Source organism: Uranotaenia lowii, unplaced genomic scaffold, assembly GCF_029784155.1.
Source record: "Uranotaenia lowii strain MFRU-FL unplaced genomic scaffold, ASM2978415v1 HiC_scaffold_101, whole genome shotgun sequence".
In the NCBI taxonomy this organism is placed as follows: domain Eukaryota; kingdom Metazoa; phylum Arthropoda; class Insecta; order Diptera; family Culicidae; genus Uranotaenia; species Uranotaenia lowii.
The window spans coordinates 50001-67546 of record NW_026596978.1 but is presented as its reverse complement, the minus strand read 5'-3'; the positions used below and the strand labels follow the sequence as shown (position 1 = coordinate 67546).

General features: G+C 31.1%; 1 protein-coding gene across 1 annotated transcript; it reads left to right on the top strand.

Annotated features, from left to right (window-relative positions):
* Positions 1-14484: 14484 nt before the first annotated feature.
* Positions 14485-15029, top strand: LOC129759082 (uncharacterized). The gene is made up of 2 exons (XM_055756502.1): positions 14485-14628; positions 14691-15029. The coding sequence occupies exons 1-2, from the start codon at positions 14485-14487 to the stop codon at positions 15027-15029; spliced, it is 483 nt and encodes a 160-aa protein (XP_055612477.1).
* The last annotated feature ends 2517 nt before the right edge of the window (positions 15030-17546 follow it).

The window sequence follows — 17546 nt, the reverse complement described above, 5'->3', positions numbered from 1 at the left end:
GCAAGCGATCCAAGTCAACTTGAATGCGCGTGGACCACATAAATACATGCACGTGTTGTGTGAGGATTTGTGTGGGAGTAGGCTATGAATCCCATTGCGCGCTGATAACAACTAAAATTGAATTAACGAAGCCGTGGCCTGCTAGGAGTAAAGTGACCAGGCGAAGAAGAATATTTTGACAATTTTGGCAATTTCAACAAGTTTGAAAATTTTGTCAATTTTGACAATTTTGACAATTTGCCAATTTTGACAATGTTGACAATTTTGACAATTTTGTCAGTTTTGACCATTTTGACAATTTTGACAATTTTGACAATTTTGACAATTTTGACAATTTTGACAATTTTGACAATTTTGACAATTTTGAAAATTTCGATAATTTTGACAATTTTGACAATTTTGACAATTTTGACAATTTTGACAATTTTGACAATTTTGACAATTTTGACAATTTTGACAATTTTGACAATTTTGACAATTTTGACAATTTTGACAATTTTGACAATTTTGACAATTTGACAATTTTGACAATTTTGACAATTTTGACAATTTTGACAATTTTGACAATTTTGACAATTTTGAAAATTTTGACAATTTTGACAATTTTGACAATTTTGTCAATTTTGTCAATTTTGAAAATTTTGACCATTTTGACCATTTTGACAATTTTGACAATTTTGACAATATTGACAATTTTGACAATTTTGACAATTTTGACAATTTTGACAATTTTGACAATTTTGACAATTTTGACAATTTTGACAATTTTGACAATTTTGACAATTTTGACAATTTTGACAATTTTGACAATTTTGACAATTTTGACAATTTTGACAATTTTGACAATTTTGACAATTTTGACAATTTTGACAATTTTGACAATTTTGACAATTTTGACAATTTTGACAATTTTGACAATTTTGACAATTTTGACAATTTTGACAATTTTGACAATTTTGACAATTTTGACAATTTTGACAATTTTGACAATTTTGACAATTTTGACAATTTTGACAATTTTGACAATTTTGACAATTTTGACAATTTTGACAATTTTGACAATTTTGACAATTTTGACAATTTTGACAATTTTGACAATTTTGACAATTTTGACAATCTTGACAATTTTGACAATTTTGACAATTTTGACAATTTTGACAATTTTGACAATTTTGACAATTTTGACAATTTTGACAATTTTGACAATTTTGACAATTTTGACAATTTTGACAATTTTGACAATTTTGACAATTTTGACAATTTTGACAATTTTGACAATTTTGACAATTTTGACAATTTTGACAATTTTGACAATTTTGACAATTTTGACAATTTTGACAATTTTGACAATTTTGACAATTTTGACAATTTTGACAATTTTGACAATTTTGACAATTTTGACAATTTTGACAATTTTGACAATTTTGACAATTTTGACAATTTTGACAATTTTGACAATTTTGACAATTTTGACAATTTTGACAATTTTGACAATTTTGACAATTTTGACAATTTTGACAATTTTGACAATTTTGACAATTTTGACAATTTTGACAATTTTGACAATTTTGACAATTTTGACAATTTTGACAATTTTGACAATTTTGACAATTTTGACAATTTTGACAATTTTGACAATTTTGACAATTTTGACAATTTTGACAATTTTGACAATTTTGACAATTTTGACAATTTTGACAATTTTGACAATTTTGACAATTTTGACAATTTTGACAATTTTGACAATTTTGACAATTTTGACAATTTTGACAATTTTGACAATTTTGACAATTTTGACAATTTTGACAATTTTGACAATTTTGACAATTTTGACAATTTTGACAATTTTGACAATTTTGACAATTTTGACAATTTTGACAATTTTGACAATTTTGACAATTTTGACAATTTTGACAATTTTGACAATTTTGACAATTTTGACAATTTTGACAATTTTGACAATTTTGACAATTTTGACAATTTTGACAATTTTGACAATTTTGACAATTTTGACAATTTTGACAATTTTGACAATTTTGACAATTTTGACAATTTTGACAATTTTGACAATTTTGACAATTTTGACAATTTTGACAATTTTGACAATTTTGACAATTTTGACAATTTTGACAATTTTGACAATTTTGACAATTTTGACAATTTTGACAATTTTGACAATTTTGACAATTTTGACAATTTTGACAATTTTGACAATTTTGACAATTTTGACAATTTTGACAATTTTGACAATTTTGACAATTTTGACAATTTTGACAATTTTGACAATTTTGACAATTTTGACAATTTTGACAATTTTGACAATTTTGACAATTTTGACAATTTTGACAATTTTGACAATTTTGACAATTTTGACAATTTTGACAATTTTGACAATTTTGACATTTTTAGCAATTTTGACAATTTTGACAATTTTGACAATTTTGACAATTTTTACAATTTTGACAATTTTGACAATTTTGACAATTTTGAAAATTTTGACAATTTTGAATATGGATGCCCTATTGAATTGTAAAAATGTTCTATAAGTTTAACTGCAAAACGATATTTATATTTTAAACAGTCCATCTAGGGTTCGTTTATCAATTTTTTAAAACCGTTTAGAAGATACTGGTGTTAAAAATAATTTCTTTTTTATTAACCAGATAAATTAATAGAAACCGCAATGCACGCTACGAGCCAATTTATCTCCAAGCTGCTTGGATTTCTTCCCTTATTGCTCAACAACTGGACAACTAACCCTAAAACACTCAGGCCCTTGGACGTCACGAGGAGTCGAAAGAATTTTAATTTATTTCTGTCAGGGAATTTGAGACTGAGTAAACCTTTTCGCCTTGCTGACTTTTTTCTCCTGCCATTCAATGGCGTTGCCACACATTCAACATAATAAGATAAGCTGCACCCACGTATGCTTATGAATAGCAGGGGGTCTCATCATCTTTCCTTCCGCGTCGCTGATGATCTTCACCGCATAAATCCAGGCGCATTCGCATGTGCGCTTTTCCACAGAACAACAACAATCACACAAAATGGCGCGGGTTGAGAACACATGTACTGGTACTGCCACATATAATTATTATTATTTGCAAGCGCATCGAGTTTGTTTTTCACTTGCGAAAATGTTATTTATTATTTCTTCCGGTGAGATTCGGTTTGTGTCCCGGGTCCTGGGGGATTGGAAAGAAGTGGTTTTGCGAGACAAAAAAAAAAGGCGAAGGCGAAATCTTTTGAGGTGGACCAGCATTAAAAATGCAAACACGCGCAAACGTTTGTTTGAACCTTTCTTTTTTTTTGTCGTCGTCGCAATAGAATGCATTCACCGAATCGTGTTTGGTTGGTTGGATCAGATGTGTGGAATTTTGTTACGAGTCTGAAAGCTACACAGGATTTATCGGGTGATATCTCTGTTATGGAAATTAATTAAATTACTGAGACTCTCAAGCGGGTGTTTTTTTAAAATGATATTGCTAAAGTTACGCTAATGCTATGCTAATGCTATGCTAATGCTATGCTAATGCTATGCTAATGCTATGCTAATGCTATGCTAATGCTATGCTAATGCTATGCTAATGCTATGCTAATGCTATGCTAATGCTATGCTAATGCTATGCTAATGCTATGCTAATGCTATGCTAATGCTATGCTAATGCTATGCTAATGCTATGCTAATGCTATGCTAATGCAATGCTAATGCTATGCTAATGCTATGCTAATGCTATGCTAATGCTATGCTAATGCTATGCTAATGCTATGCTAATGCTATGCTAATGCTATGCTAATGCTATGCTAATGCTATGCTAATGCTATGCTAATGCTATGCTAATGCTATGCTAATGCTATGCTAATGCTATGCTAATGCTATGCTAATGCTATGCTAATGCTATGCTAATGCTATGCTAATGCTATGCTAATGCTATGCTAATGCTATGCTAATGCTATGCTAATGCTATGCTAATGCTATGCTAATGCTATGCTAATGCTATGCTAATGCTATGCTAATGCTATGCTAATGCTATGCTAATGCTATGCTAATGCTATGCTAATGCTATGCTAATGCTATGCTAATGCTATGCTAATGCTATGCTAATGCTATGCTAATGCTATGCTAATGCTATGCTAATGCTATGCTAATGCTATGCTAATGCTATGCTAATGCTATGCTAATGCTATGCTAATGCTATGCTAATGCTATGCTAATGCTATGCTAATGCTATGCTAATGCTATGCTAATGCTATGCTAATGCTATGCTAATGCTATGCTAATGCTATGCTAATGCTATGCTAATGCTATGCTAATGCTATGCTAATGCTATGCTAATGCTATGTTAATGCTATGCTAATGCTATGCTAATGCTATGCTAATGCTATGCTAATGCTATGCTAATGCTATGCTAATACTATGCTAATGCTATGCTAATGCTATGCTAATGCTATGCTAATGCTATGCTAATGCTATGCTAATGCTATGCTAATGCTATGCTAATGCTATGCTAATGCTATGCTAATGCTATGCTAATGCTATGCTAATGCTATGCTAATGCTATGCTAATGCTATGCTAATGCTATGCTAATGCTATGCTAATGCTATGCTAATGCTATGCTAATGCTATGCTAATGCTATGCTAATGCTATGCTAATGCTATGCTAATGCTATGCTAATGCTATGCTAATGCTATGCTAATGCTATGCTAATGCTATGCTAATGCTATGCTAATGCTATGCTAATGCTATGCTAATGCTATGCTAATGCTATGCTAATGCTATGCTAATGCTATGCTAATGCTATGCTAATGCTATGCTAATGCTATGCTAATGCTATGTTAATGCTATGCTAATGCTATGCTAATGCTATGCTAATGCTATGCTAATGCTATGCTAATACTATGCTAATGCTATGCTAATGCTATGCTAATGCTATGCTAATGCTATGCTAATGCTATGCTAATGCTATGCTAATGCTATGCTAATGCTATGCTAATGCTATGCTAATGCTATGCTAATGCTATGCTAATGCTATGCTAATGCTATGCTAATGCTATGCTAATGCTATGCTAATGCTATGCTAATGCTATGCTAATGCAATGCTAATGCTATGCTAATGCTATGCTAATGCTATGCTAATGCTAAGCTAATGCTATGCTAATGCTATGCTAATGCTATGCTTATGCGATGCTGATGCGACTAAACTTGCTGTGCAAACTAATCCAAAGCTTTGAAATTAAAATTTCGTTTTCGTTTGATAGAAAAGAAATAATTCTCTCGATTCTAAAAATTTTAGATACAACTGACAGCACGAAAAAAAAGTTACTGACTTAAGTCGCAATCAAACAATATTAAGTGATACATGTTCGTATGTAAAAGATTCCCTCAAGAGTCGTTTTTTTCTCCCCTAAATCCCACCCCATGCCGTAAGTAAAAGTGTTGAACCTTATCTAAACTGATATCGATTCCGGCAGGCCGTCCGACTGAGGAACAAACCAAAACTGGTAGATTGCGGTGGCACTTTCTCCAGTCATGTGACTTGAATGATATGTGTGAATATGTAATGGGCAACAATTCCCTAATGGCTTGTCGGTTTGGATTACAGACAAGCTTTTCCGAACGCGTCGGTTCCCCCCATGGCGAAAATATTACATACATTCAGGCGACCTGTCTATATTTGCCTAAAGGACTGACATAATGCGATTTTGTGACCGCACCATCTCCAGAGGGAGATTTGGCTGACTTATGTCGCACTTTTTCCTGTTTTCTTAAGAAGTTCTTTGTGGTGGGGTTCGATTGTCTATGAGTTGAGGCAGTTTTTAACTGGATCTGTTTAGAAAAATATCGGGTTTAATACCCGTTAAGATAAGATAATATATTTCTCTTCTTTTAATAGGTTGTTTTTAATGATCGACCTTTTCCGGGATCAACCATTGTGGACATCAAACAAAATGCATTAAATTTAAATTATTGAGAAGGACGGCATTGCTTAACTCATGCTCGATTTTCACAAAAAAAATACGAGTTTATAGAAAATTCTGAATTCTGACATTGTTTCGCAATTCAAGCTTGGTGCATAAATAATGGAAATGGAAGAGAATAGATACACGTTTACTCAATCAACCGAATTCTCCGTTCATCTGCGATGATAAATGTGAGCCGCTTTCGGCGGATTTACGTATTTGAATTTTCGATCCAATGTGTGAATAAGCAAGGCTCGGAAAAATCCTGCCAAATTGACAGCGGAAAGATAAAATATCTTTCAGGCTAGGATTCGTGCAGTTCAGGATCCCCACCTTCATAAACTTTTCCCGGGGAAAACGGTAAGTATCGAGCCACGCTGGCATCCGTCGAAATAAATCGTTTCTGCGTGTGCATTTCCGAATACGAATACGACAGCCGAAAATGATCGCAATAAATCGGAGATAAATCATCGCAAACCGGGACCATAACTCAGCGAAGGATTCACGGTGTCTTTTCGCGTGTTCCTTTCTTGTTGGGCTGAAGGGAGCAAAAAAAAAGATGAAACACTTCGGCCCCGAATAGGTATCTGCCAAAGACAGCTTTCTCCGTAAAACGTAAACACAATATCGCCTAGACAAGCGCGACTCGACAGCACTTCATTACTATTTCAAGTGTGACCGGAATGTGTGAAGAGGGAGGATGTGAAGAGAGTGCGTGTAGGGTACCGAATGTCCTTAGAAAGTAAAATGGAAACGGAAAAGATGACAAACCTGTCAAAGTGGATTTTCGCCTGTGCATGAATGGATTTCCCAGTCCTAAAAACTTTTCAAATCAAGTTCGATTCAAAGTTTTTGAACCGTTGAGACCATAGAAAAATGAAATAAAATACTACAGGCAAAAATCCAATGTGAAAAAAGTGGCGAAAGAGTAGTAAAAAAAAATGACAAAAACGACTAAAATGACAAACACGACTAAAATGACAAGAACGAATAAAATGATAAAAATAACCAAAATCACACAAAAATAAAAAAAATGACAAAAATGACACAAAAATGACAAAAAATGACAAAAAATAACATAAAAATTACTCAAAAATAATACGAAAATGACAAAAATGACAAAAATGACAAAAATGACAAAAATGACAAATATGACAAAAATGAAAAAAATGACAAAAATGACAAAAATGACAAAAATGAAAAAAATGACAAAAATGACAAAAATGACAAAAATGACAAAAATGACAAAAACGACAAAAATGACAAAAATGACAAAAATGACAAAAATGACAAAAATGACAAAAATGACAAAAATGACAAAAATGACAAAAATGACAAAAATGACAAAAATGACAAAAATGACAAAAATGACAAAAATGACAAAAATGACAAAAATGACAAAAATGACAAAAATGACAAAAATGACAAAAATGACAAAAATGACAAAAATGACAAAAATGACAAAAATGACAAAAATGACAAAAATGACAGAAATGACTAAAATGACTAAAATGACAAAAATGACAAAAATGACAAAAATAAAAAAAATGACAAAAATGACAAAAATGACAAAAATGACAAAAATGACAAAAATGACAAAAATGACAAAAATGACAAAAATGACAAAAATGACAAAAATGACAAAAATGACAAAAATGACAAAAATGACAAAAATGACAAAAATGACAAAAATGACAAAAATGACAAAAATGACAAAAATGACAAAAATGACAAAAATGACAAAAATGACTAAAATGACAAAAATGACAAAAATGACAAAAATGACAAAAATGACAAAAATGACAAAAATGACAAAAATGACAAAAATGACAAAAATGACAAAAATGACAAAAATGACAAAAATGACAAAAATGACAAAAATGACAAAAATGACAAAAATGACAAAAATGACAAAAATGACAAAAATGACAAAAAATGACAAAAATGACAAAAATGACAAAAATGACAAAAATGACAAAAATGACAAAAATGACAAAAATGACAAAAATGACAAAAATGACAAAAATGACAAAAATGACAAAAATGACAAAAATGACAAAAATGACAAAAATGACAAAAATGACAAAAATGACAAAAATGACAAAAATGACAAAAATGACAAAAATGACAAAAATGACAAAAATGACAAAAATGACAAAAATGACAAAAATGACAAAAATGACAAAAATGACAAAAATGACAAAAATGACAAAAATGACAAAAATGACAAAAATGACAAAAATGACAAAAATGACAAAAATGACAAAAATGACAAAAATGACAAAAATGACAAAAATGACAAAAATGACAAAAATGACAAAAATGACAAAAATGACAAAAATGACAAAAATGACAAAAATGACAAAAATGACAAAAATGACAAAAATGACAAAAATGACAAAAATGACAAAAATGACAAAAATGACAAAAATGACAAAAATGACAAAAATGACAAAAATGACAAAAATGATAAAAATGACAAAAATGACAAAAATGACAAAAATGACAAAAATGACAAAAATGACAAAAATGACAAAAATGACAAAAATGACAAAAATGACAAAAATGACAAAAATGACAAAAATGACAAAAATGACAAAAATGACAAAAATGACAAAAATGACAAAAATGACAAAAATGACAAAAATGACAAAAATGGCAAAAATGACAAAAATGACAAAAATGACAAAAATGACTAAAATGACAAAAATGACAAAAATGACAAAAATGACAAAAATGACAAAAATGACAAAAATGACAAAAATGACAAAAATGACAAAAATGACAAAAATGACAAAAATGACTAAAAGAACTAAAATGACTAAAAAAATGACTAAAATGATAAAAATGACAAAAATAAAAAAAATGACAAAAATGACAAAAATGACAAAAATGACAAAAATGACAAAAATGACAAAAATGACAAAAATTACAAAAATGACAAAAATGACAAAAATGACAAAAATGACAAAAATGACAAAAATGACAAAATGACAAAAATGACAAAAATGACACAAAAATGACAAAAATGACAAAGATGACAAAAATGACAAAAATGACAAAAATGACAAAAATGACAAAAATGACAAAAATGACAAAAATGACAAAAATGACAAAAATGACAAAAATGACAAAAATGACAAAAATGACAAAAATGACAAAAATGACAAAAATGACAAAAATGACAAAAATGACAAAAATGACAAAAATGACAAAAATGACAGAAATGACAAAAATGACAAAAATGACAAAAATGACAAAAATGACAAAAATGACAAAAATGACAAAAATGACAAAAATGACAAAAATGACAAAAATGACAAAAATGACAAAAATGACAAAAATGACAAAAATGACAAAAATGACAAAAATGACAAAAATGACAAAAATGACAAAAATGACAAAAATGACAAAAATGACAAAAATGACAAAAATGACAAAAATGACAAAAATGACAAAAATGACAAAAATGACAAAAATGACAAAAATGACAAAAATGACAAAAATGACAAAAATGACAAAAATGACAAAAATGACAAAAATGACAAAAATGACAAAAATGACAAAATTGACAAAAATGACAAAAATGACAAAAATGACAAAAATGACAAAAATGACAAAAATGACAAAAATGACAAAAATGACAAAAATGACAAAAATGACAAAAATGACAAAAATGACAAAAATGACAAAAATGACAAAAATGACAAAAATGACAAAAATGACAAAAATGACAAAAATGACAAAAATGACAAAAATGACAAAAATGACAAAAATGACAAAAATGACAAAAATGACAAAAATGACAAAAATGACAAAAATGACATAAATGACAAAAATGACAAAAATGACAAAAATGACAAAAATGACAAAAATGACAAAAATGACAAAAATGACAAAAATGACAAAAATGACAAAAATGACAAAAATGACAAAAAAGACAAAAATGACAAAAATGACAAAAATGACAAAATTGACAAAAATGACAAAAATGACAAAAATGACAAAAATGACAAAAATGACAAAAATGACAGAAATAACAAAAATGACAAAAATGACAAAAATGACAAAAATGACAGAAATGACAGAAATGACAAAAATGACAAAAATGACAAAAATGACAAAAATGACAAAAATGACAAAAATGACAAAAATGACAGAAATGACAGAAATGACAAAAATGACAAAAATGACAAAAATGACAAAAATGACAAAAATGACAAAAATGACAAAAATGACAAAAATGACAAAAATGACAAAAATGACAAAAATGACAAAAATGACAAAAATGACAAAAATGACAAAAATGACAAAAATGACAAAAATGACAAAAATGACAAAAATGACAAAAATGACAAAAATGACAAAAATGACAAAAATGACAAAAATGACAAAAATGACAAAAATGACAAAAATGACAAAAATGACAAAAATGACAAAAATGACAAAAATGACAAAAATGACAAAAATGACAAAAATGACAAAAATGACAAAAATGACAAAAATGACAAAAATGACAAAAATGACAAATGACAAAAATGACAAAAATGACAAAAATGACAAAAATGACAAAAATGACAAAAATGACAAAAATGACAAAAATGACAAAAATGACAAAAATGACAAAAATGACAAAAATGACAAAAATGACAAAAATGACAAAAATGACAAAAATGACAAAAATGACAAAAATGACAAAAATGACAAAAATGACAAAAATGACAAAAATGACAAAAATGACAAAAATGACAAAAATGACAAAAATGACAAAAATGACAAAAATGACAAAAATGACAAAAATGACAAAAATGACAAAAATGACAAAAATGACAAAAATGACAAAAATGACAAAAATGACAAAAATGACAAAAATGACAAAAAATGACAAAAATGACGAAAATGACAAAAATGACAAAAATGACAAAAATGACAAACATGACAAAAATGACAAAAATGACAAAAATGACAAAAATGACAAAAATGACAAAAATGACAAAAATGACAAAAATGACAAAAATGACAAAAATGACAAAAATGACAAAAATGACAAAAATGACAAAAATGACAAAAATGACAAAAATGACAAAAATGACAAAAATGACAAAAATGACAAAAATGACAAAAGTGACAAAAATGACAAAATTGACAAAATTGTCAAAATTTACAAAATGTACAAAATTGACAAAAATGAAGAAAATGTCATAAAAATTACAAAAATGTCACAAAAAATTCACAAAAATGACACAAAAATGACACAAAAATGGCACAAAAATGACACAAAAATGACACAAAAATGACACAAAAATGACACAAAAATGACACAAAAATGACACAAAAATGACAAAAATGACGGAAAAAGAAGTTTAAACCGATGTTAGATAGATTCCAAATTAAAATCGAATACTTCTTAAGCGTTCGAAAATCGGGTCTAGTCTGATTGAATCAAGCTCAGGCAGCTTTATCAATAATCTTGCAAATGTTTATTTTTTAATTTTTTCGATTTTTTGTCAGTAAAGCTATTTGGTCAATTTTTTTTTAAATTTTTTTCAAATTTGTCAATTTGAACATAAACTCATGCAATTTCAAATGTGATAAAATAATAAAAACAGGATTAAATTAACAAAATTGTCAATAAGTACTATAATGGCAAAATTTACAAAGTGAATAACCTTACTAAAATGACAAAAAAGCCAAAACGACGACATTGAAGTTATTTTTTCAAAATTTTGTAGATTGACATAATTATCAAAATTTTAAAAATCAATTGTTAAATCGACTGATTTTTGAACTCTAGGGTACCGCATCGTGTTTTGCATCAGCGATAGTATTTTTACCCAATTATGTTTTCAATATATTCGGTTTCTTCACTTTAGAGGTCAATCCAAACAAACGTTCAATTATTCGAAAGCCATGGTTGGGCATCTTCATTTAAATTGTATTCTTTTTTTAAAATTTAAGTAACCTGCTGTAAATTAAAAAAAAAAAATATTTTTATATATCAGTTACCTGTCTGGGGCAAAATGCAACAAAATGCCAATAAGTACTAAAGCTCATAAATCTTGTTTCCATGTGCTGGAATACAATTGTTATGCAAAACGGGATGTTGAACAACAGAATTTCATCCATTCTGAGATTTATTTTTAAGATTTCAGTCAATAGAATATTTTGTAGTATTTTTTACCCCTAAATGTATGCAGCAAATTTACGCGTTTTCCGAAAAAACATTTTTGGCAGAAAAAATGTAAAATTTAACTCGATTAAAACCAAAAATTACTGAACTTAGTGCTTTATGCATTATGATATCTCAAATATATAAAAAACTATAAATTTTCAAATGTTTTCATTTGATTTTTCACTAATTACATAGTATGTTGACAATAACCCATTTTCTTTGTAGGGTGAAAATCGCATGTTTTAGATAATTTAAAAATGACTGGTGAATTCAATAATTTTTCTGACAACGTCAATTTGGTGTCCCATCAACCTTAAAACTTGTTATGTACAAGAGGTATGATAATCAGTGGACATTATTTTTTTAGAAGCCATTGAAGTTGAAAAGTGTTGCATGTTCCCCCAGTTGACGGTATTCAATTTTGAGTTTTTATATTTTCAAACCATTTTGGATTTACTGTGTTAAAATTTTTTTGTCTTATTTTAATGATTCAGAGTTAAGAAAATTATCATTTGTTTATAATTTGTATAATTTATCTCCATTTCAAGAAACAGACAGTAAGAAAGACTTCCACTGCCTTTTGTAATAAATCGGGTTTTTTCTTCAATTTTCCATTTAAAACTCCCGTGCTAGTATTCAAAATCATGCTTATGGTAGTGCCTAACTACAGCGGCAATTTTTTCTACATTTCCAGCGCATATTGAGAGTCAAATTTTCTTAGATCAATTAGAAAGTAATTTTTTTCGATTAACTCTACGAACGAAGGAGAATTGAGGCACTGAATATAAATGTCCCGATGAATCCCAGAATAAGTGTGCCAAAGAATGTTTTGTTAAAATACGTCATAATTTGAAGCACTTGCCATGGAATGAAATTGGACATTTTTTTTTCATACGTGAGAGAATTTTGTTAATATTATTTTTAAATGTTACATGATGTTTATTGGATTTATATTTGATTTACGCAATGAATCGAGGGACTTATTGGCTTTGGAAGGAAATTGAAATCATAAATAAATTTGAAAGTAAATTTTAAAGATTTAAAAAATTGCAATGTTCAGTTGTTCAGGCTGGACAATGCCTGAAAGGTAGACTTAACGCTTTTTGTTGACTTTGTAATAAAAATGGCCGTTTGGAAAAATCAATCACGTTTTGATCATTCTATGAGTGGTTTTCTGAAAGAAGTGCATGGCCAAAAACCATATATGAAAATTGCTTATTGTAGCATGTTTAATATGTTTGTTTCAGCGTAAATCATAATTTATATACATCTATAGGGTGATTATTTCGAACCACTTTACTTATCACTCTTGTAAAATTTGCCAAAAACAATTCTTCGTCGAAAACGAAATTTTTTTAGCATGATTTAAAAAAATAACTTTGACAGGTTTTATGGAAGCCTAAAACACGATTTAAAATATGCTGATAGGTTTAGATGAAAAACACTTTGATTTTTATTGAGTAATTCCTGAGTAATGACCAATTTGTTTTCCGGATATTGCCCGAATTTTTGGTAAACAATTTGCGTAAGGTTTTAAATAAAATTGCCAGGATTTGTCCGGCCCAGATACGTGCTGAAAAAATTCTGGCAAACTTAAGTTAAACAATTTGGTTAGTATTTGGCATGTGGCCTCCCGGCAGGCCAAGGAGCGATTTTGACCCTCCAGGTTTTGGTTTCGGTACATAACCCTATTTTTGGACCACCCTAGAAGACAGAGGCAAATAATGTTTCGCTTAAACCCAGTTCTGGCAGTTCAAAATAAATTTTAAATTGCGCATTCTTTGCGTTTTATCAATATTCTGAGAAAAATTAATCCACCATTATATTTTTTTAAATCAATAGAAATAATAGTGCATGAACAATTTATAAATACAACTATTGAATTGCATATCCCTTGAAGGGATTTAAATCAATGCAATGTATTGCGCCTTTTTAAGGCACATATAAAACATTCAATGACCGGAATAAACGTGGATGCTACTTCATGAAAACAAGTTTGTACTTTCCGGCAGCTATCTAACTGTTGTTTGGCACCTAAGCAAATCTGTTAAAAAATATCGCACGGTGGGTATATCGAGTAAAGCCTTTGGTTTTGAGCTCACCTTTATGAGTTTAAATTGTCCTAATTCCAAAGCGATTTGCCCGATGTGCAAATCAATTTGATTTGTAACCATTTTTCAGCACGAACTGGTAAAAAGGGAAAACTACAACACGATCCCAATCATAGCTATAAATTAGGAACATAATGACCGAAGTACCAGGGAAACAGTAAAACAGTATTGAAAAATGGTTCACATTACTGGTGTCATTTTTGTAGTAGCATTTTTTAACGCTTATAGTGCGAAGCAAATGCATTACGAATTTCAAAGAGTCGAGCAAGTCGGTGGTGAAGATATGTTCGATTGTCAGATACGGATAAGAAAGTTCAATCGAACTGCTCCAGTCATAACTGGTCCCACAACATTTTTTGTAGACATGGACAATACCTACACGGTGAAATCAAGAATAAATGTTAGAGTCCAATTATATTTTAAACACTTCATCCTCTCTTCTAGCTCGAAATGAAATCCGCGTACAGCCCACTTGGCAACAATCAGTTCAACGAGTATCCCATGAGTTTGAAGAAGCAAAATTTGTGCGACTTCGCCAACACAACCTACCGAGAGTATCAGGAATTTTTGAAAGAACCTGGATCGAACTGGACCCAGCTCACCGGAGAAGGATTGTGTCCATGGCCCAAGGGGACTTACAGCTTCAACGATTTGTACCTGACAGATACCAGTCCTGTTCCGCCGGTTATTCCTTCCGGATTGTGGAGAGCTACCTTTCTTTACCAAGGGCCAAACAATCAAAAGGGTGCCATGCAGTTTTTCATAAAGGTGTGGTATTCATAATGATTTGTTGTATTTGAAATCATTAAATTTGTTTGTGTTATGTGAGAACTAACAAAAAAGCAACCAACAAATAATATCAAATTCACGATAGATTTCCTGTGCAAGACTAAATAACAAAACATAACCGATAGCCAGAAACATCTCAAGGTTTTTCAGTGTTTACCTTGATTATGCCAAAATTAAAATCATTTCTTCAATAATTAAATTAAAAAAAAACCTTATTAATAGCTTGGAACATATTTGAAACTTATTTTATTGTATTTTTATTTGAATGAAGAAAAGAAAATCTTTCTCCCTTTCTTTGCTTCAATTACTTCACACAATAATTGTAAAAATGTAAACCTTGGTAATTAAGTGAAGACAGTGCCGAGTAATACTTGGTATTTTGTTAGGCTCTTCATGTCTTTTAAAAAACTCAATTTTGACCAATGGCGAACACAAAATTATTGCGACACTGAAAATGTCATGCCAATTTTCTTATAATCTTAAGTTAATGTTTTATGCATATATTTACTTCAAAAATCAAAAAAAAAGTTAATCGATGGAGCCTTGAGTGTAAAATTGAACACATTTTCGCTTGATGCCCTTCATTAAAGTCTTTACGGTGTCATCCGGTACCAGTTTCTCAGTTTTTTTTTCCCATTTTCTTCACATGTCCTTCTCGTCTTTGACTGGCTTCTTGCTCTTCCGAGGTTCCCGCTTCATTATTGCCCAGTACTGCTCCAACGGGCGCAGCTCCGGACAGTTTGGCGAGTTCATGTCCTTTGGAACAAAATTGACAGAATTGGCTTCATACCACTCCAGCACACTTTAAGAATAGTGGCATCTCGAGGCACTTAGATTTGTAAAGGGTGAACCGGTCATAATTTGGTCAAGGGAAAGCGCGTGTAAATCGGTGAAATCGTTTATTTAAAAAATCAAATTAAATTTCTTTTTCAAGTTTAATTAGTATAAAATTCAGGAAAAATATTCAGTTAGGCTTCCGCTTTTCCAAATCCGAATTGCCGGGCCTTACGCTTAATTCCTGCCATCAGATTTTGTACAGGCACCTTGTCCACCTTCTTCGCCGCAGAAAGCCAGTTTGCCTTGAACTGCTGCTCGTCCTTAGCAGTTTTTTTGGTCTTCTTTAGGTTCCGCTTGACAATAGCCCAGTATTTCTCAATTGGGCGGAGCTCTGGCGTGTTGGGAGGGTTCTTGTCCTTGGGAATCACCTGCACGTTGTTGGCGGCTTGCCACTCCATGGCTTTTTAACCGTAATGGCAAGATGCCAAATCCGCCAAAACAGTACGGAACAACCGTGTTTCTTCAGGAAAGGCAGCAGACGTTTATTCAAACACTCTTTCACGTAAATTTCTTGGTTGACAGTCCCGGAAGCTATGAAAATGCTGCTTTTCAAGCCACAGGTACAGATGGCTTTGCAAACCAGATATTTCTTCGCGAACTTTGACAGTTTCATGTGCTTGAAAATATCTGCTACCTTTCCCCTTCCTTTTGCCGTATAAAACTCCTGTCCCGGAAGCTGTTTGTAGTCGGCTTTGGCGTAGGTTTTGTCGTCCATTACCACGCAGTCAAACTTCGTCAGCATCGTCGTGTACAGCCTCCGGGATCGCGCTTTGGCCGTCGTATTTTGTTTATCATCGCGATTTGGAGTCACTACCTTCTTGTAGGTCGATAGTCCGGCTCGTTTTTTGGCTCGATGCATGGTTGTAGACGATACACCCAGCTTATTTGCGGCATCTCGGAGAGAGAGGTTAGAGTTTCGCTTGAAACTACCGGCAACTCTCTTTCTCGTCTCAGCGGCTTCCGGTTTTCGATTTCCCCCCGATCCAGACCTCCTGGCTGTCGACAAACGTTCCCCAAACACTTTAATTACATTTGTAACGGTTGATTTGGCAACTTTTAGCGATTTTGCCAGCTTTGCGTGCGAGTAGCTCGGATTTTCGCGATGCGCGAGCAAAATTTTGATACGCTGCTCTTCTTCCTTGGACGGCATTTTGACAACTGAAGAGTGAATCCCAAAATCTAAATAGGAGCAACCAGGGTTGCCAACATTTTTTTTCAAAAATCAGGGAACTGGCGAAATAAAAATCAGGCTACGTTAAAGTAACGGAAATTTTGCTCAAAGTGATGACCTTTTTTTTAGTCATCGCTTCAAATTTTCACTCTAATATGTGTTGTGAGCTTATTTGGTTGAATAATTCTACTGCAGCAAGCAATCGAAAGATTTCATTTTAATAATTTTTTTATAAATAAGAATTAACGGGAATCTTTCGATTGCTTTAATTCAGCCACATTTTCACTTTTCCACTTCATTTATGGTACCTACGATAAACCTCACTACCCATTGTTCATGACATTGGCAAAAATCAGGCATATATTCAAAAATCAGGGAAATTCAATGGCTGATCAGGTTGTCAGGCAGAGCCTCGAAAAATCAGGCAATGTTTGAAAAATCAGGCACATTGGCATCTCTGGGAGCAACATTCTACACACACACACACACACACACACACACAC